At 41.8% G+C, this 20,947-nt stretch overlaps 1 protein-coding gene across 6 annotated transcripts in view; it reads right to left on the reverse strand.

Moving 5' to 3' along the window:
- The window catches only part of LOC122562519 (clathrin heavy chain 1-like), a 52,940-nt gene extending 35,153 nt beyond the window's left edge, over positions 1 to 17,787 (reverse strand). For 3 of the 6 annotated variants that reach the window (XM_043715385.1, XM_043715383.1, XM_043715381.1), the window contains exons 1-6: positions 17,593 to 17,787; positions 8,576 to 8,783; positions 8,434 to 8,436; positions 3,733 to 4,001; positions 806 to 967; positions 358 to 471 (exon numbers count right to left, since the gene is read on the reverse strand). In XM_043715385.1, coding sequence (XP_043571320.1) covers positions 358 to 471; positions 806 to 967; positions 3,733 to 4,001; positions 8,434 to 8,436; positions 8,576 to 8,783; positions 17,593 to 17,634 — 798 coding nt within the window. In that variant the 5' untranslated portion in view covers positions 17,635 to 17,787. The remainder of the gene's footprint in view (positions 1 to 357; positions 472 to 805; positions 968 to 3,732; positions 4,002 to 8,433; positions 8,437 to 8,575; positions 8,784 to 17,592) is intronic. The other 3 variants (XM_043715386.1, XM_043715384.1, XM_043715382.1) reach the window with 1 other exon arrangement.
- Positions 17,788 to 20,947: the final 3,160 nt, after the last annotated feature.

Genomic DNA, 20,947 nt, shown 5'->3' on the forward strand with positions numbered 1-20,947 from the left:
AATATACACTTGCTAGTAAGAAGTGCCAGAACATATGGGAACAGGGTCAAGAGGACCTTCAAGCCGTCAATGTTGGCAGGAGACAAAAATATTCCTTCAAGTGACAATAGCCATTACCAAAACAGGCTCAGCTTGTAATTAGCAACTCATTGGTAAAGCATTCTTCATGAAGCCTCAAGATAGCTACAAATATTGCACCAAGTTGTGATCATGACAAACCTAGGCTATCAAAATATATTCTGTTGAAAAATATAGTTTTCAATAGAATGCTCATTACAAGACAATTACACTTTGCTAAGTAGCATGCAACAGCACTGTGGTTTATTGTAAAGTGTTTAGAATGAAGCTGGCACTTACTTGCATTGCTACTGGAAAGTCAGTTTGGGCCTCCGGAGGGAAAAACACATCCACTGCTCTCTTTGTAAAAGGCTGGTTTCCAGCAGCTGGCTGACCTACTTCTATTATATGTAACTGCAAGAGAGAGTTTACAAGTCAGTTTCAAAAAGCCAGCAATAGACAAGCCACAAAATACAGACAGTGAAGCTGTCAATTACCAAATTTTTAGGTGGATTATCTGGGATGCAATGTGATGCATGTCACTGCCTATGATGCAAAGTGCAATTTGCTAGTTATCAGATCACCGCTTTCTCTTTATAGTACCTTGAAGTGTTCAGTACTACTTGTGGATATGGGCTGTCAAATTTAACTTACATTTGCAGGATGGTGGGAAATAGATTAAAATACACCACAAAAAGGAGTCTCCATCTAGCAGTAGGAAGTGTTTAACCAAAACAATGTAATTTACCTTTCCTCCTGCTTGACTACGAACTGCAAAGCAAAAGAGCGTTGACTGTGTGGGATTCTCTTCCAATTTGAAGTCAGCAAAAGCTGCAGCATGTCCCTCAATCGGTTGGGACACCTTCCTGTCCACAGAGTACAGCTGCATCGCACCAACCACCCTGTTTTGCTAAATGAGGAAAAGCAAAGTTGTAGGAAATGCAGTCAGTTCAGCTGTGACCAGTGCTAGGTGATTCAGGTGGTCTGAAGTGGACAGCACTGTACTATACAGGGTTACAATCCACATTTGATTAGCAAACAATTTAATTCCTTAAAAAGGATTCCAATTGCAGACCCAAATAGCATTCAGCAAGAAAACCATGAGCACTTTAGTGTGGTGGCCCTGGTAGTATTTGCTGTGTTTCAGATTCCTAATTGAGCCGTATATTTTGCAGCAAGAACTAATTTATGCTTGGCTGAGCATGACAGCTTGTTTACTGGTTACAAGGGATTTACTGCAAAGATGAGCCAAGACCAAAAAAAACATTTTGCCAAAGAACTGCCAAATTGACAGACTTGAATCTCTGGTGGCTAAAATGTGAAATTCCTTTCCTAATTGGATTATGGGTCTATTTACAGATGACTGACTGCAGTGGATCATGGTGGCAATGCACCAAATTGACCAATAAGTGACAGACAGCCAGAGACACCAACATCCTACAAATGAAAACAAGTCTGCATGGAAGATAGGAAAGGCCATATTAGCTGTGCACTTCAAGCTGGAGGGACATGCACTGCTTTGGCAGGTTACCTGGGAATTGGACTCCATTTCAGTCACCTAGAGGAGGGTAAAGCCGATTTCTAAACATTCAACTCATTGAGGATTCACCATTATCCTCAACTATGATCTTGCTTGGAGACTCCTGAATTAAGTTGTTCAAGAATCCCTGAAGGTCACTAAATTGACATTATGAATCATTAGCCACACTGCAGTGACAGTTAAACTGGACATAGAAAGTTGTACTAATTCAATTAGAGGTTAGAGAATTGTCCAGCAGTCCAAATGTTGACCACAAAGGGGGCAGATCAAACCTTGTTTGGGAATAAGTTTACACCAAAATAGTTTTACAAGGCAAGTCAGCATTATCCTGACAACCTTCAAACATCCTAACCAACAATTTAAAAAATTCATGTGGCATCCATGTCTCTTCTCAAACACACTAAAGCAAGATCTTGCTTTCAATTGCTTTACAGCAAATGTAAAAGTAGCATTAAAAGCTTAAATGCCAAAAATATTAAGTCAGTGGCATAATTTCTATTAGTTTCAATGTGCTGGGTCCCTGATGGAAGACAGTAGCAGCTCATGGGACAATTATGCATACACACCTTTAGGTTAGCAGAGGACTGCTCTGAAAAATGCTCTAGCCAAAATGTAATCTTTAGGTCTCTGATTACTGCAAACACATTACAGCACAATAAGACCAAGGGTTGTATAACCTTCCAGTGATTTTTTATGGCACCTAACAGGAAGGCTGGCTGAACCAAAAAAAACTCGAGGTTTGACAGCATCTGTGGACAGAAATGAGAGTGTGTTGCTGGAAAAGCACAGGTCAGGGTCAAACTACATTTTGGGCTGGAGCCCTTCAGGAATGTGCTGATGAAAATGTAGGTTTTTTTCCTGCTCCTTGGATGCTGCCTGACCAGCTGTGCTTTTCCAGCAGGATTTGAGCTCCAGCATCTGCAGACTTAACTCTGCTTTCTCTCCACAGGAGAGAAGAGTCCAGTGACTTGTAAAGAAATAAGACTGCACAACACCAGTATTTAGCCCAAGTTTTCTTAAAAGAAAGACACTTGAAGTTATAAACATCTGAAAGCAAGTTACAATGCAGTTTGACAACTGAATGTCCTATTTTAGATACTGGAAAGCACAATTGTTAAGTTATAGATCAGCATTTCCATTTCATTTGCCATTGTTTTTTAAAAAAAAACTTTAGAACTGCTGTTCAACAAATAGATAAAATGTGGGTGGGTGGGGAAAACAGGAGTCAGAAGCAGTGTTCTGACACCAGACTGGATCAAGAGTTCTGTTTCTTGATTCTTTCAATTCCCATAATGGCAGGGATTTGTGGATACACTGATTCTCAGTCTCTGGTTCAGGATTCTACCTCAGCACCTCTAAAAAGGAGATTTTCCACTTTTCCCGAGAGGATTTTATAGCAAGAATGATTAAGGCAGGCAAGGAAGTGTGGCTAGAGGAATTCTTCTTATTTGCCTATACAAGGACAAGCTGAATGCCAGGAGCCAATAATGAAGTACTCGAGCCAAGAACAGGTCCAGACTGAAAACTAAAATAGCAGTCTGAGCAAAGTTGCCCTGAACAATGATGTTACTATTGCCTAGAATGCTCCCTCACTTAAATTCACAAACTTTCAGTAATGGGTTTTTAGAAACTAAAATATTGTTTAAAGCAGCATCCTTTCCAGAACACCTGGGAGGAAACCCACAGAGGGAGATGTGTCAATGCCACAGACAGCTGCCCAAGGCTGGAACTGAACCCAGGTCCCTGGTGCTGAGGAAGCAGTGCTGATAACAGAGCCACAATTACCACATTTCACAACAAGAGATAACATTTTAGTGATCCAAGTGAAGTGACGAGCATAATCCAGGACACAATTGCTCCTCAAAATGCAGGAGGTCACAAGACAAGCTGACAATCTAATGTCCCTCCAGAAAGGTGGGACTAGAATGCAGTATTCTCCAGTACTGTGCTGGATGCAACAGCCTAGATTTTGCACTTAAATCCCATTTTGACATGAATGCAATGTTCTCACCAGATGTCAAGTGCATTAGCTTAGCTACTACTTAAGGTGTCAGTGGAAATTCTTTAGACTAGCAGCGAGAGAGCGTGCAAAAAAAATTGTTAAGGCATATAGCTTGAGGAAAAAGATGATCTACCTGCGCAGAAATTCCAATTAGAAGCAACCACTTCTGCTGAAGGTCTGTCCTGTAGTTAATGATTTGACAGCCAGCCAAGCTGGCATGCCTATCAAACATCTTCTGTGGCTGAGAGTCACCTTCCATGCTCCAATGGAATACTGCAGTCTCAGTTACTAGGGCAACAGTGTTTAAAGAAATCCATTTCCAGAATGTGACTTCTTCAACCATATTATGAGCTTTCACTTTGCTCTTCATTTCAATGTTAAATATTTGTAGGGTTTTGCCAGCTAGTACAAACAAAAAAAGTTAACATTAGAACATCAAAGCAGCATTTGACTATATCAGCATGTAGAATTCTAGTAATGCACCATATAGAAATCAAATTTAACAAATACCAAATATCTGTAGTTGAGGTCCTTGAAGGTTTACAAGAATACATAAACATCTTTAGTGCAGTTATAAAAGCATCAATCCAAGCACTATTCCTTGGCCATAGTTAAGTCTTTGTTAGTAATTGGATTTTTCAAAATTGCATACATGTTGATAGTACACATTTCCACTAATCACAAGCAAGTTCACTCCAAAGCTATTCCTAAAATGTAAACTGAGTCTAATCATGACCTTTATCTTCACTAGTCAGTGAATACAACTGAAGATCAGCTACACAAACTGTCTACGATGAGGGAAGATTAAAGTGTTTACAAATAGATTTTGACCAATAATCTTGATTACTAAAAAATGGCAAGGGTGTCAGTTACAAAGCAACTAGATAGAGGAAAGAATTTTTGATGCACTACAAAAAAAAAAAAGGGCTGGGGACCTTTCAATCCGCCCACAAAACAGCATGAAAGTTTGGTCTAAAAATTGCAAAATACCAGCCAATCTCTAGTGTACACAACATGATTACCCCTGACGTGTTTAAGATTGTATAGCTGTTAGTCTAATCTAAGCATTGGTCACCCTAATTTGGCATTGAGGAAGTATTGCTGCAACAATGGCATTTTGCAATAAAATGGATTCACTTTGAACCAGGCCAATAGTGTTGCAATAAGATCACCATATGCAGATTTGCTGAAGCAACCCCTTGTTCTTGACCTTAGGAACTAGTTGCTTTGGAGCAACTATTAATACAACAGACTCCTAATATAACTGCAATAGGGTTAAGGTTAGGTCTCCTTGACTTGGGAATCAGTGGGCATGAGACATGAGCAATGAGTGGCCAAGGGAAGGGAGGCCACATCCCAAAAGTGTGCATATAGAACATTACAGTACAGGCCCGGCCCTTGATTTTGTGCTAACTTGTGAAATTAATCTGATGCCTATCTAGCCTACACTGTTCTATTATGTCCAATGCCCATTTAAATGGACTTTACATCAATGAGTCTACTGTTGCAGGCAGGCTGTTCCACACCCCTACTCTGAATAACGAAACTAAGCATTTTCTGCAACATGGAGTTTTTCCAGCCAGCTGCAATTTTGAATCATTCAGCTATCAGAATGCACATAGAATCACCAATTCAAACATTGCATGCTAACAAATCCTACACAACATCTGAATTACAGTACAGTAAATGCTCTCCATTCAGCCAAACTCCATTTCTGGATACCACCAAGTGAGCCACTCAACAGAAATGCAAGCTTATTTGCCAAGGCTCATCTTCACAACGGTAGACTAGAGCAGAAAGCACACAGCACAAAACATGCAGAGATTAGTGGATCATTCTCAGACAGCAAACCACAGTCTGCAATACATTTAATGTCAGACACATTTGCAGCACCTAGTTAATATTTCAAAAACTTCATTTATCACTAGTTATCCCACTGACTATTCAAGAAATCTAAAGTGATGTGTCATTTGTGCTGGCTTGGCTGGAGCAGCTTGCGAAGGAAAGTTGTAATGCTGCAGATGTTAACCATTTATACTGCAGGACAAGTTCTACAGCACCTACAAGAGCTCAGTATTTCTCTTACTTCAGTCACTGTCATGGTATTTGGCTGATTTTCAATTACATTGATCACCATGCAATTCAGACATATGAGCAAGTGACTAAATAGAATACAACAATTTATGAATGTTAAAGTGTTGTGGTCAAACACAACATTGCAATCTTTGCAGCAGAGTCACAATTCATGTTAGCATTTCTATAAACCAAAAAGTGCTAAGTTCAATTGGAATTGAAGTTCCTTGATTAGGAAAGGAAATAGAGCCTTATTTTCAAAAGTGAAATCAAATTCTTCATTAGGTACAGGAAACTGGACAACCTATTATTTTGACTTTTTGCTGATGTCTACAGTAACTCTGGCTTTTAGAAAAAAACTAAGACCATTAGCAACTGTATCCCTTTGCTCTGAAAATCTGACCAAGCCTTAGTGTCTATAAGATTTCAGATTACCAATTTGTTGACAGCGGTCTGTGAAGTGACTTCAAATCTTTTCTATCTAGCCCCTTTAATACGAGGATGAAATTGGATAAATTCTACTGTATTATGAAGTTTGCAAAATGTACTTATGGAAGCAATTCTGCAGATGTTTAACAGAATGGTGATTCTTTTATTACATGGAAAACTAAATTTGAGTATTTAGTGTAACTATTGCAACAATGTCATGTGTCTGGTACACAAATCAAATCAATCAATCACTTTGGTGCTATTAAAATCAGTGTTTACTTGAGGGGTTCAGATATTTTTGTCACTCAAATTTACCAAATCCATTACTCCAACATTAGGAGAGTCACCATACATTTTATTGGCACTGTAGCAAAATCAGAACTACTGTTCTTAGATTACTATGAATGGGGAAGTGTTACTGGCATAAACAGGAAAGTATTTTCACCAGCTGACTCCAACACCTGCATATTAAGCAGTCTATTTACATTTAAATGAGTAATGCTGTTGCTTCTTTAACAAGGTTATGTTTTCCTTGTCTTTGTCCCCCAGGAGATCAAAAAGACAGGTTCTGAAATGTCTGGGGTTGATTTATTTGAATCTTAAGGTTTAAAAAAAACACTTGTACAATGAAAGGGGTGTAGCCAGTTTTTCCAACTCAGCTTTGCTGAGTTTTGGGTTTGGTTTTAGCGAAGCTGTTGGACCAAACAAAGCAGGTTCATATGAATTCTCTGACTTCACTCCTGCAAGACCCTGTGATTTTTACCTTTGTTGCCAAGGGATGTTTATGGGGATTGTTGCAAGTATTTGGAACAGCATCATAAAGTTAAAATTGGTTGGATTTTCAGATAGATTATTCTGCATTCTGTTCTCTTGTGTTTCTTTCAGAAATCTTGTAAATAAGTTCTGCTTTGTTTAAAAACAAAGTGGCTGGGCCAGCTGCATCCCTCCTGGAATAGCCACTTTACCCCCACTTAAAATTAGTAAAGTGGAGTCTGGGCTACTTTCAAGAAAGTGTTTTGAGGGGGTCTGGCCTGGTCTATAACAAATGGGGGTTGATTTAGAAACTTTGACCACTTACATTTATGCATTGTATTATGAATTAACTCACCTTCAAAGGGAAATACAAGTCCAGCCGATTAAAGTCTGCTTACAATACAGTAGCTTTTGAGTATTACCTTTTATTTCTAAACTGACCACTTTGTTCAACCACAACTTTGACAAAGCTAGCAGTAATTTGAACATCCAAATGTTTAAACATTGAGATAATCAAATACTTTGTGTGAGCAGCATTCAGTAAAAGTTTAAAATCTAGGTGAAACTGGAAGATTGATCACATCTTAGAATTAACTAAGATCCTTAATTTTCAGGAATATGGTGCATGATCAACATCTCCATCTTGATGGTTGAATTAATGCCATCTCATTCACAGAGAAAAGCAATGCTAAGACTGGTCCATGTGCAGCATGGGGGCTCAGTGGTTAGCACTGCTGCCTCACAGCACCAGGGTCCCATATTTGATTCCAGCCTTGGGTGACTGCAAACTCCCCACACATTCAGTGTCTGCATGAGTTTCCCCAGTGCTCCGGTTTCCTTCTGCAGTCCAAAGATGTGCAGATCAGGTGGATGGGTCATGGGGAATTGCCCAGTGTTAGGTGCATTAATCAGAGGGAAATTAGGTCTGGGTGGGTTACTCTTCAGAGGATTGGTGGGACTTGTTGGGCCAAAGGGCCTGTTTCCACACTGTAGGGAATCTAATTGGCCCCCATACCCATAAAGATCAACTCCTTTCACCATTGACTTGGAGGAGTCAGTACATACCATAAACAAGAAACGCCTCACAAATTCAAATGTTTGCTGTGACTATCAAGAGGACAACAGCAGCAGATACATGGGAACACCACTACTTGTCAGCACCCTTGAGCTACTCATTATCCTGATTTGGAAATATTATCACTGAATCAAAACCCTAGAACTCCTTAATGGAATAATAGAAGTACCTACACACCAAGTGGACTGAAGCAATTCAAGGTAGTAGCTCAATACCTTTAGAAACAATTAAGTAGGTAATAAATGCTGGCTCAGCAAGTGACACCAACTTCCCATGACTGACTAATGTGCACTCCATATTTTGTGAAATTCCCAGCCAGTCTAATTAGACTTGCTATTTCAAGCTATTACAGGCAAAACTTGAGATTTGCATTCCCCCATTTAACTGGAAATTGATGTTATTCACAGCAACAAATGGATACATTAAATGAATGTTGTGGTTTGCTTTTAAATGAAAAGACCCATTTACTACTGAGACAAAGCTACCACAAAACACATAACTCACCATCTGAATCGAGACAAGAATGCAGGAAGGAAAATATTTGATCAGTAACTAAAAAAAGTGTGCAAGCAATAATTGTGCTTAATACCAAGAATACAAAAGTTACAAGATTAAAACTTCACTACTGTTAAACTCAAAGACTCACCTTTCAGTGCAATCACTTTGCTTGCTGGGTTCATGATGACACTGTCAGCAGATATTGGACGCCGAATCGGATTTGCTGGATCATTCAGATCAATCACCACTACTTGTGCCTGTTCTCCCACTTTCTCCCTGATGCAGATGAACTTGTCGGATTCCATGGTAAGAGTACTGAATCCAATATTGGCAGGATTCACACCTTGGTTTTGGAGCTTAAAAAAGACAAATTTTGCACATTGAGTATTTGGCATACTGCAAGTGGAAAAGTTACAATTTTAGTATCCCAAGGATCCAGTTTAAGAGTTCAAAGGAATGTAAAAATAAAAACATACCCCATCTATAGTAGTTAGTGAAGTCACTTGGCCCAAGCTACATTTAGCTGCTTATTTCCATTTACTGGGTAAAGTGACAAGTGTTTGGAACCAAAACAAGTAAACAAGTAATTCTTATTGGGCTAAGGAAAGAGTAGACAGTTTGCATTAGAAATGATTACTTCAGTTAGTTATCCTACATTGGTAGGAATGTTTATGCTCCATTTGAAGTGGTATCTTTTGAATAGAAAAACCTGCTAGCTCAAGTTGGGCAATTTGAACACAAACTTGATATTTGATGAACCAAATTACTGAAAAGGTCTTTCCAAAATGTTTGACATGTCATTTAAAATGATAAGTTCCCATCTCTATACTTCCTCCTCTAAAAGTCTGAGATCTAGACAAAAAAAAAGCAAATTTGCACTTTATTGGTTCTCAAGGAAAGGTTTTCTTTCACCACCATTCCCACAAATCAAAAATACAATTCCTTGAAGAGCCTATGCAAAACAAAAAAAAAGTCTTAGAATCACCACTGGTCACACTAACTGTAGTGCAATAATTTTAGTATAAACAAATTACTACTGGTGCAAAAACATTCAAGAATCTGGTTCTCAGATATTAGCAGATTCAGTGAACTTGTTTCAGCAATTCCAAGTTAGCAGATTGATGTCAACTAAGGAACCCAAATTGGATTTGCCTATGAAGTACAGGATTGGGGAATTTTGCCACTTTCAAACAGCAACTCTGGAAAAGTATATAGTTTTCATCTGAAGATTCAGATAGTGCTGCAGAATACTAGCATGTCTGAACTACAAAAACACTTCCTGAGCAAGTAGTATTTCTCCCTTGGGCAACTGGAAATGAAGCAATTCTAAATTCCTCATGGAGAAAAACAAAAAGCTTTAACATTGAAATATAAAAAAGGCTCTCCAAGCACAGGATGCTAGCAATTGTCTAGTAATTCCAGTTTAAAAATCAGTTTCAAAAAAGGCTTCTTTAAGTCTTTCCCAGCTGAGGAAGCTATTCAGATTGACTGACTTGCACAGAATGAGACCTTCAGTCCAACTCATCCATGCTGACCAGAAATCCCAACCCAATCTCATCCCTTCTGCCAGCACTTGGCCCATATCCCTCCAAACACTTCCTATTCATATACCCATCCAGACACCTTGTAAGTGTAGTTGTACCAGCCTCCACCACTACCTCTGGCAGCTCGTTTTATTCATGCACCACCAGGTGAAGGGGTTGCCTTTTCCCCTCACCCCAAACCTATGCCCTCTAGTTCTGAACTCCACACCCCAAGGGACCTTGTCTATTTACCCTATTCATTCCCCCTATGATTTTATAAACTTCTATATATAAAAAAGTCATCCCCCTCAGCATCAGGGAAAACAGCTCCAGCCTATTCAGCCCCTACTAGCTCAAATCCTCCAACCCTGGCAACATCCTTGTAAATCTTCTGAACTCAAGTTTCATAACATTCCTCCTACAGGAAGATCAGAATTGCACACTATTCCAGGAGTGGTCTTGCACAGCCACAACATGACTTCCCAACTCCTATACCTTCTGCTCTGTCCAATAAAAACGACAGCATACTAAAAAAACCTTCAGAAATATTGAAGCTGTGCCATAGCTTTGGCCAGTTATAATTTGAAGACAACAGTACTGCAGAATATTAACAGCAAGCTCATAAAACCACAGTTGTTCTGTTAGAGTATGGTACGTTCACTAGTGAAGAGAAATCAGTAATACCCTCCTAGTTGGTGCTTCCAAAAAAAAGTTAATTTGCCTCCAGGAATGATGACAGGCTTTTGCCCAAACCATTAGTGTTCCTGCTCCTCAGATGTGGACTGACCTGCTGTGCTTTTCTAGCACCACAATCTCTCAACTGACCTCCAGCATCTGCAGTCCTCACTTTTGCCTAGGTGACTTTAACCTCACTGAATCCTCTTCAAAAGATGCCTACTTGAAGTTCTCCTCTCCCCACAAAGATCTGAGAGTCTTTCACTGCAACCCCAGGTCATCGCCTCCACCCTAAAGTTCTTCAGACATCCTAAAAACAGGCTTGCTGCCACAGCCACATCTCCTTCCTCAGTGCCTGCCTATGAAACTAACTGATCCCACTCTACAAAGCACATCCATCTACAGGGATGAAGTCAAGAGTGTGATGGAGTACTCCCCACTTGGCTGGATGAGTGCAGCTCAACAATACTCAAGTGATGCCATCAGTGTAGAACAGCCTATTTGACTGGCACCACATCCACAAGAATCCACTCACCACCTCCACTCAGTAGTGGCAGTGTTGGTTATCTACAGGATGCACTACAGAAATTCAGTGATCCCTCGACAGCACTTTCCAAACCAACGACCACTTCGATCTAGAAGACAAAGGGCAGCAAAAAAAGTTTTTAAAAAGGGAACACCAACCTGCAAGCTCCCCCTCCAAAACTGCTCACCATCCTGATTTGGAAGTTTTGCTATTCCCAGTCACTGGGTCAAGATTCTGGAATTCTCTCCCCAAGGGTATTGCAAGTCAATCTACAGCATGTGGACTGCAGCAGTTGATCACCATAACCTTCCATGGCAATAAGTGCTGGCCAGCCACTGAATAAATTAAACAGATGACACTGACCAAATGATTCACTAAGATTTAGTCTCTCCAATGATAAGATCAAAATCTCAAGTGTCACTTTTCAAAATAAAAAAAACCTGGCTCCTTTGAAGCAGTGATCAATTTGCTTTAGTCTCAATAGCATACATGCTGGTCAGTGACATTCATATCTAATGAATAGTAAAAAAAGGGTGCAGTAATATCCAGAACAGAATGTGAAAATAGACAAGTCCCCTGGGCCAGATGGGATCTATCCTAGGATCCTCTGGGAAGCAAGGGAAGAGGTTGCCGAGCCTTTGGCACTGATCTTCAAATCATTGTCTACAGGAATAGTGCCTGAGGATTGGAGGATAGCAAACATAGCTCCCTTGTTCAAAAGGGTAGTAGAGACAACCCTGGTAATTACAGACCAGGGAGTCTCACTTCAGTTGTTGGTAAAGTGTTGGAAAAGGTTATAAAAAAAGAGATAGGATTTATAACCATCTAGAAAAAGAATAATCTGATCAGGGGCAGTCAGCACGGTTTTTGAAGGGTAGGTCGTGCCTAACAAATCTTATTGACGTTTTTGACAAAGTGACCAAACAGGTAGATGAGAGTAAACTGCTTGATGTGGTGTATATGGATTTCAGCAAGGCGTTCGATAAGGTTCCCCACAGTAGGCTATTATACAAAATGCAGAGGAATGGGATTGTGGGAGACATAGCAGTTTGGATCAGTAATTGGCTTGCTGAAAGAAAACAGAGGGTTGTAGTTGATGGAATATCTTGGTGTCCAGTTACTAGTGGTGTACCACAAGGGTCGGTGTTGGGTCCGTTGCTATTAGCCATTTATAACATGCCTGGATGAGGGCTTAGAAGGGTGGGTTAGTAAGTTTGCGGACACTAAGGTCAGGGGAGTTGTGGATAGTGACGAAGGATGTAGTAGGTTGCAGAGCTGGGCTAAGGTGGCAGATGGAGTTTGATGGAGTTTGAGGTGATGCACTTTGGACGGAGTAATCGGAATGCAAAGTACTGGGCTAATGTTAAGAATGTTGGGAGTGCAGATGAGCAGAGAGATCTTGGTGTCCATGTACACCGATTTCTAAAAAAAGTTGCCACCCAGATTGACAGGGTTGTTAAAAAGGCATACAGTGTTTTAGCTTTTATTAATAGAGGGATTGAGTTCTGAAACCAGGAGGTTATGCTGCAGCTGTACAAAGCTCTGGTACAGTCACACTTGGAGTATTGTGTACAGTTCTGGTCACCACATTAAGGATATGAAAGCTTTGGAAAGGGTGCAGAGGCGATTTATAGGATGTTGCCTGGTATGGAAGGAATGTCTTACGAGGAAAGGCTGAGGACCTTGAGGCTGTTCTCGTTAGAGAGAAGAAGGTTGAGAGGTGACTTAGAGACATACAAGATAATCAGAGGGTTAGATAGGGTGGACAGGGAGAGCCTTTTTCCAAGTATGGAAGTGGAAACACGAGGGGACAACTTTAAAGTGAGGGGAGATGGGTATAAGACAGATGTCAGAGGTAGTTTCTTTACTCAGTAGTAAGGATATGGAATGCTTTGCCTGTAACGGTAGTAGATTCGTCGCATTTAAGTGCATTTAAGACATATGGACATACATAGAATAGTGTAGTGGGATGGGCTTCAGATTAGTATGACTGGTCAGGCAACATCAAGGGCCTATACTGCACTGTAATGTTATGTAACAGTAAAATAGTCATCTAAGGGCACTTAGTCTTTAAAGTGAGAATGGAAGGTCACTGAATCCAGAACATTGACTGGTTTCCCCCTACCCCAGAATGCTGCCAGACCTTGGCAAATTTTACTAGTAAAATCAGTTTTGTTTCTGCAATTAAGCAGTTCCTTTCAAACTCTACTTGCTGTTATACAGTTTGCTTAGTTATGTGAATTTGACAGGGCACTACATGTTGCTTGCAGTGTCTGTCCTGCATTGAGGGAGTCAACTCACCCCCAAAAAAAAGGCTTAACTTGATTCAAAGTCTTTGTCACTAATTAGTTATGCATTGTAAGGAGGGCAAACCTATATACTTAAACTTAATGCTGGAGGAACGCTAGAAGACAAAAAGAAGTCACTGCACTTCAAGTGCTACAACTTCCACAAGATATGGAGAAGGGAAGCCCCTGCTTTTGCTCAACTCTAATTTGTTTCCCTAGCTACCAGCTCCCATAGTCTCCTTGGGCATCAAGATTAAACCAGTATATGGAACAAGCTTCTAATGTCATTCATACCAAATGCTACTTCAGCTTATCCATTTGAAATTCATGCCTTAGTCAAGTCCTGAAGAAGGGCTTATGCCCGAAACGTCGATTCTCCTGTTCCTTGGAGACCTGCCTGACCTGCTGCGCTTTTCCAGCAACACATTTTCAGCTCTGATCGCCAGCATCTGCAGCCCTCACTTTCTCCTCAAGTCTTGAAGTGACAATCTGATGCTTCACTGGCTGGCTTGATCTCCCAAACGTTGATGCACAAAACATAACTGCATCACTTAACTCCTGTTCACTTAACTCCTGCGCTTGCTGCCATCTGACCAAGAGATGTTTAACAATGCTCATCTTCAAACCCCACACTGTGCTTAACTATTTCTGGATTCTTGAAAAAACCTGAAAAATGCAGCTGGCAATTTAATTGCCTAGGCCCTGAGTTCTGGTATTCCCTTCCGACAACTCCATCTTGCTGTCACTTAAAAAAAGTCTAACCAGCCTCTGACACCAAACCCAATAGACCTTTTGAACATTTAGCCCAGTGAAGCAACAGGTGAGGATTGTAGAGGCCACTACATTTAAAGTGTAATTAAAGAGATGAACAAAGTCTTGCAGATTCACTTGTCTTTCTCTACCAAGACATTCTTATGCCTGTACTATAATCTTCTTTCTGGGGGCCAACATTGTTTGCATTCTTTACTGTCTGTTGCACCAGCATGCTTACTTTAGTGACTGGTGCAAGATACCCTGGCCACTGATTACTCTTCACTAAAGAATCTACTTTTTGCTACCAAACTGGATAACTTCATATCCACATTAGACCACATCTAGCATGCATTTACCCACATGGCTTGTTCAAATCACACTGCAACACAAGAATCCTGCTCACACCACCCTTCCACCCAGCTTTGGTCTTATCTACAAGATTTAATTCCTTGATCCAAAAAAGCATTCTGAGTGAATAGCTGGTACCTTAGTACCAATCCCTGCTGTATTCTACAGTCACTGTCATTCAGAAAAAGACCACATTCCTTTTATTTCCTGTCTAACCAACTCAATATATTCCCACCCAATGATAAATAAAATTATCAATCTCATATCCACGATGAACCATACTTATCAGCTGCAAGTTACAATTTAGGCACCCAATTCCCTTACAACTGTTAAGCAAGTCATGTTACTGCAACAGTATGAAAATTAGTTTGCAGACTTAAAGACTAATACCGTACTAAGCCAAATGTTCAAAAGTCCCAACTGATCAGAAAAAAAACTAAATATTGCCCTGACAATCAGTACAGAGTGTTTCTCTAAACCAAACAGCACCCAATTTCAACACTGCAGTTGATTTTAGTTAGTATTACGCTGTAAACTTCCTTAGCAACCTTGGATGGAAATGAAAAAACCTGGATCCCATTCTCAACAATTGAACTATGTCAGCAATCTAGCCAAGTTCAGACTCTTGCCACTATAACCTGTATATTATACATGTTAGTGTGGGAACTGCTGCAATATCAAGAACAGGCTGTGGTGAAGTGTATCCAATTGTACTACTCTTAAATCTGAGAAACAAAGAATGTTTTGCAGCTCCAATTTAAAGTGAGCAGCACAAACAGTTAAAATGACATTTCAATCTGCCTCCAGAAGTCAGTTGTCAAATTATTCAAACATCGAACCCATTTCACAAGTATGAACACTTTTGCCTGGTGGAAAAAAAAAGGCTGAGCTTCAACTACATGATTAGATCAGGAAAACAAGTCACAACTACAAGTTTGTTGGAAAAGGAATCTGCAAAAAATTCCAAGCTCCTGTATTCAGATAGATACCCATCTTAGAACCTATATTTCCAATTTCTTCAGTGAAACCTTGAATTTCAGTGTCCCAAACAGCTTTGCCCAGATGTGCTATGGCATTAACTTAAGGAGGCAAGTTTTCAGGTAGGTCATTAATGTTTCAATTTAATGATTCCTTTGATTCAAATAGTAAGATACATTATGAATTATGCAAAGAATACTTACTAGGAGCACCACACTACCAAGAGAATACAATCTGTTGACAGTGTTCAGAGTCTTTTGAAATACGATCAGCAATTAAGGCCACAAGTGCATTAGTATTCAGCTATCAGAATCTATTAGCATTGCTGGTTTTTGGGTAACAGGCATCCACAATTGTTATGATCTATTAAGCCCAAGTTTAAACTTTGTAGGTATCCATTAGTTAATATTTAGAAAACAACAGACTGTATTGTCAATACCAGTGACGCTTGCGTGCAAGCATAGCAAAACACTAATGCAATTGATGTTTAGACTATGTCGACCACGCAGGCTGTTGACTTGTGTCAAGATGTAGGTATAACCACCCCTAGCAAATAACAGCATTAGCTAGCAATCCTTTTTCCCGTTTGGTCGGGGGACATTTATAATGTCAGTCAAAAGTGCAAGGGTGCCAGAGACGAAGCCCAAGACGTTTAAGTGCATTTCAGGAACGTTTATTGAAATCAGCACAACTTCGGAGGAATTATCAAACGCTTCACTAAACCAGCGAAGGATTCTAACGATCATTCACGAGTTCGACCATCTTGTAAGCCATTGATCAATAACCATTGCGACAAGTGTGGTTCTGTTTACATAGGCGTGAAGAGATGTCAGGGGAGTGAGAATGATCACGCTTGGCAATCTCCAACTATCAATATTGTAAGAGCGCTCCGGGAGGGTGAAAACCTAAGTTAACATCGCCAGTATCAAGAGATAATAGTTAAAATTCCTGCTTTAAAAAAAAAGAATACGACAACATACTTCGAACTAGTCCGGGGGGGGGGGGGGGTGTCATGACAAGACAAAACCCTTGAACCCACACTTAAAATCCATGCGTGGAAATGGAGGACACTAATTCCTCGCACCAACGCGGCTCCAATAACAGTTTGCTGCAATTGAAGTGAATCCATCAGGAAGATGGAAGTCTTTAGCACTACACCATGCAATCAACTGGAAAATTCGGTCCGACTGCTGCCAAGCTAAAACTAACGGGAATAGCTGACTTCAAGTCATTAAAAAACAGCAAACTTGACATGAGGGGGATTAAAGAAGAAAATCTGGATCAAACATCTCATGTTTGCTGCACCTAATGGTGCCAGTTTCAACTGAAGAGTTTAAGAACGAATGATCAAAACAGTTGTTCCGACTGGCCCCGAGTAAGACGAGGCAGTGTACAGAGTGAGGCAGCCCCTTGCTGCAATGGACTGGCTGGTCTGGAACGTGACAGGGCTGGGAGTAATTCATCACCAAAATAAAGAGGCGGCGTTTTCAGTCAGTCATTGCAATTTTTATTTTGAGGGGGGGGGGGGGAAGAAAATAAAAGAATCTCCTGGTTTAAAACTCTCAGAACGGGGGAAATAACAGATATTCGGGATAATCAGCACCGTTTGCATGCACCACACCCCACCCCTTCTTCAGTCAATCCTCAGAGAGAGAGAGAGATTCGGGAAAAATAAAATCCTGTAGAGAATTGAACATTTAAGAAGAGCCGCCTTTTCATTCAAACTCATCCGAGTGATGGGTGGATGGGTGGAGAGGTTGCTCTCTATCCCACCTCCCCCTGTGCTGCAGCAGCAGCCCCTCACACGGTAACCACCGCACGGTCAGCAAGGCCCTGTGAGGAACCCTGTGGCCGAATAGCCGGGGGTGGGGGTGGGGGTGGGGGGGCTGAAGCTCCGGGTGCGTGGGGGGGGGTAGGTGCCCTAACCACCTCCGCCCCCCCCCCACCAACCCGAACCCCAGGCTTCAGCAAGACTAGGCCGCGGTTGCCTAACAACTGGGCCCCGGGGGTGGGGGTGGGGAGTGTCCTGTCGCCCCCAGCCTCACCTTTAAATTATTTATTTCTCACTCCTTACCTGCAGGTGCTCCTGGAAGCGGATGGGAAGTATCTGGGCCATGTTTATTCCTCTGCCGGTTTCCCTTCAGCAGTCAGTGCGGAAGACTTGGGAGGGGGAAGGGAGGTCTGTGAAGAGTAGACGGCCCCCGGTGAGAGAAGAGCCTCAAGCCGCCCCCTGTCTTTTTTTTTCTCCCCCCCTCCAGGATTCAGCGATCGGAACGATGTGCGCATGCGGCCCCCGGGCCCGCCCTAAAGTCCACCCCGGCCCGCACCGGGCGCCGCCCACCCCGTCCCTCATTCGTCGCTGGGATTGGCTGTCACACGGAGCATCCAATCGCAGCCTAGGTTCGCGCACGTGGCACACCCCTCCTCTCGAGACTGACGGCTCGCTTGTCTAAACCTCGCAAAGCTGTTGTCCCGCCCCTCCATTGGTCGGGTCTTTGCTATGACTGACAGCCCGCCTGTTCAATCGGCATCCCAATTGAGGCGGACGCTGGATCTCCCCGTGTTCGTATTGCCGACTTTGCAGTGATTGAAAGGTGAGCAATCCAATTGGTACAGCTTCTCTCTCAACGATCCCGCCTCTCGGCCGCCCGCGCGTCTCCGGAAGAATGACTGACGGGTCTAACGTCCAATCGTTGCAACATACCCGCAATTGACCACGCCCCATCCATCCCGTCGCCTCCCCAAGCCTTATTCCATAGGGTGTCCTAAAGTGACTGACGACTAATCTATCCAATAGAAATCCACATCATACAGACGTCTGCCTCCAGGCCACCCTCATGCATTCCAAGCAGTGACTGACGGCTCAGCGTGACCAATTGCCGCTTTGTTTCCGCGACCGCTCCGCCTTCACGCGCATCCTCCTAATGATGGACAACGCATTGGGCCCAATCTACGCGCGGTTCCTTAGTGCAATCCCCGCCCACTGCGCCGACAGAAACCAATCGGCGCCTAAGGAAGGCGGGACGAGGCGCCAGAAATGTCAATTACGTGGCCCCAGCCTGTGCGCGTCCTTCCCGCGGAGCAGCAACCTCCGCAGGGACTATAGAGTCCACCCCGCACACATCTCATTTGCTGCGCTTGGGGAAAGTTGATTTTAACTGTAATCTGACCGTGAATCTTAAGTATTCTCGCGGTCTGCGATTTTTTGGGCGTGTGCTTCTGCTGCATGTTGTTTGGCTGTTTAGCATATTCCCACAGCTTGTGTCCTTCCGCCTGCTGCAGACTGCTACATCATGTCACGTGATGGTGTTGGTGCCAGGGGTTCCCTGCATTTCTCTGCTGCCAACATGATGCAGCAGGATTTTAACTTAAATTTGCGACAGTACTGTTTAGCTCAATTAGAGCTGCATTGTTAAAGCTTCAAAGTTAGTTCTATATACAGCGATGAGAGCATTTTATACAATAATAATGCACAATAATGCAGAAAATTATAAATAGAAATGCAACCTAATATTAAACACATTGGTGGGTGGACGGAGTAGCAATTTAAAATATCTGCTGCCTGTTTTGATAAGAGCAAGAGTAGGCCACTCAGCCCCTCCAGCCTGTTCTGCCATAACCTGTCTGTGGCCTAACTCCATATATTGTACCTGCCTTGGCCCATAATCCATTAATATCTTTGCTGATCATGTATGTGCCTTTTCTGTCTTCTGGAAGTATGGTGACTAAGTTCAGGCACCCAAAGAAGCATTTTAGAAACATTGTGCAGGATTTGCAGGAGAGTGGCACTAATTTGTAATGCTCATTTGGAGAGCTGGTGAAGACACAATGGGCAGAACAGTCTCTCAGTAAATGTAACAATTCAGTTTATATTACAGAATGGGTACTGGAGTGAAAAATGTGGTCTTGCATTGTTATTGTAATCCAGTATACACAAGGGATTGGGTTTGAACTTAATTTAACAAGTGTTTCACTTTAAGTAATTCCTGCAGAATACAATATTATTATGACTTGTATAATGTGTAGAATTAAGAACAATGCATTATAGATTTAATACATAATGAAATTAATTGAAACCTTCTTGATATCAGAGAGATGTTGCTGAAGCTTTTCATCTTGTACTCATCAGGACAAATGCAACGTTGCCTAATTTCAACTACTACAAGAGAAAATAATGCTAATTGGTTGATGTTTTCAGCAGTTTTCCAGTTGTCTCAGAGTCATAGTTTCAGAGTCATAGATGTATGGCACAGAAACAGACCCTAACTCGTTCATACTGACCAGATATCCCAACCTAATCTAGTCCCATTTGCCAGCCCTTTGCCCATATCCCTCTAAACCCTTCCTATTCATATACCCATCCAGATGCCTTTTAAATGTTGCAATTGTACCAGCCTCCACCACTTCCTCTGGCAGCTCATTCCATACATGCATCACCCTCAGCATGTAAAAGGTGCTCCTTAAGTCCCTTTTATATCTTTCCCCTCTCACCCTAAACCTATCCCCTCTAGTTCTGGACTCCCTCATCCCAGGGAAAAGACTTTGTCTATTTATCCTATCCATGCCTTTCATGATTTTATAAACCTAAAGCTGTATAACCAATTAAACTGCATTGCTGATGTTACATGTGAAAGTATAGCTAGTTGCAGATAACATGCTGAAGGAGATGGATACTAAGATATTAAAGAAGACTGAGTAGATGGCTCCTGCTGAGAAAGGTGGGCAGCATGGTGGCACAGTGATTAGCACTGCTGCCTCACAGCGCCAGAGACCCGGTTTCAATTCCTGCCTCAGGCAACTGACTGTGTGGAGTTTGCACATTCTCCCCGTGTCTGCGTGGGTTTCCTCTGGGTGCTCCGGTTTCCTCCCACAGTCCAAGAATGTGCAGGTTAGGTGAATTGGCCATGCTAAATTGCCCATTGTGTTAGGTGAAGGGGTAAATGTAGGGGAATGGGTCTGGGTGGGTTGCTCTTCAGAGGGTCAGTGTAGACTAGTTGGGCCAAAGGGCCTGTTTCCACATTGTAAGTAATCTAATCTAAGTAAAAAGAAAGGGTTGTTCTGCTGTCATACAATGGATATGAGGGAAGATATATTAATTGTACATAAGGGTATCCATTGCATGGGTTTCAAGAAACCTGCACCTCATGTCATTACAGTGATTTGAGTGAAGGAAATGGGTATTCCTGATGTCCAGACTGATATTCGTTTGAACAAGACTGGGCAAAAAGCCCCAGGAATGTTCCACATCACGTTCACGTGCATTTATCCCCAAAGCACAACGAAGATGAGGATTTTCCTTACAAACTCAACACGCTGGTTGGAGTGATTGTATGAGGTCAGCTGTTTGGACCTCATAGAATATGAGTTCCCTGATCGGGGCTGTTAACCCGGTCTAATCTGGCTGACAGATATAAACAGGAGTGACAGAG

Source organism: Chiloscyllium plagiosum, chromosome 25 (assembly GCF_004010195.1).
Source record: "Chiloscyllium plagiosum isolate BGI_BamShark_2017 chromosome 25, ASM401019v2, whole genome shotgun sequence".
Lineage (NCBI taxonomy): Eukaryota > Metazoa > Chordata > Chondrichthyes > Orectolobiformes > Hemiscylliidae > Chiloscyllium > Chiloscyllium plagiosum.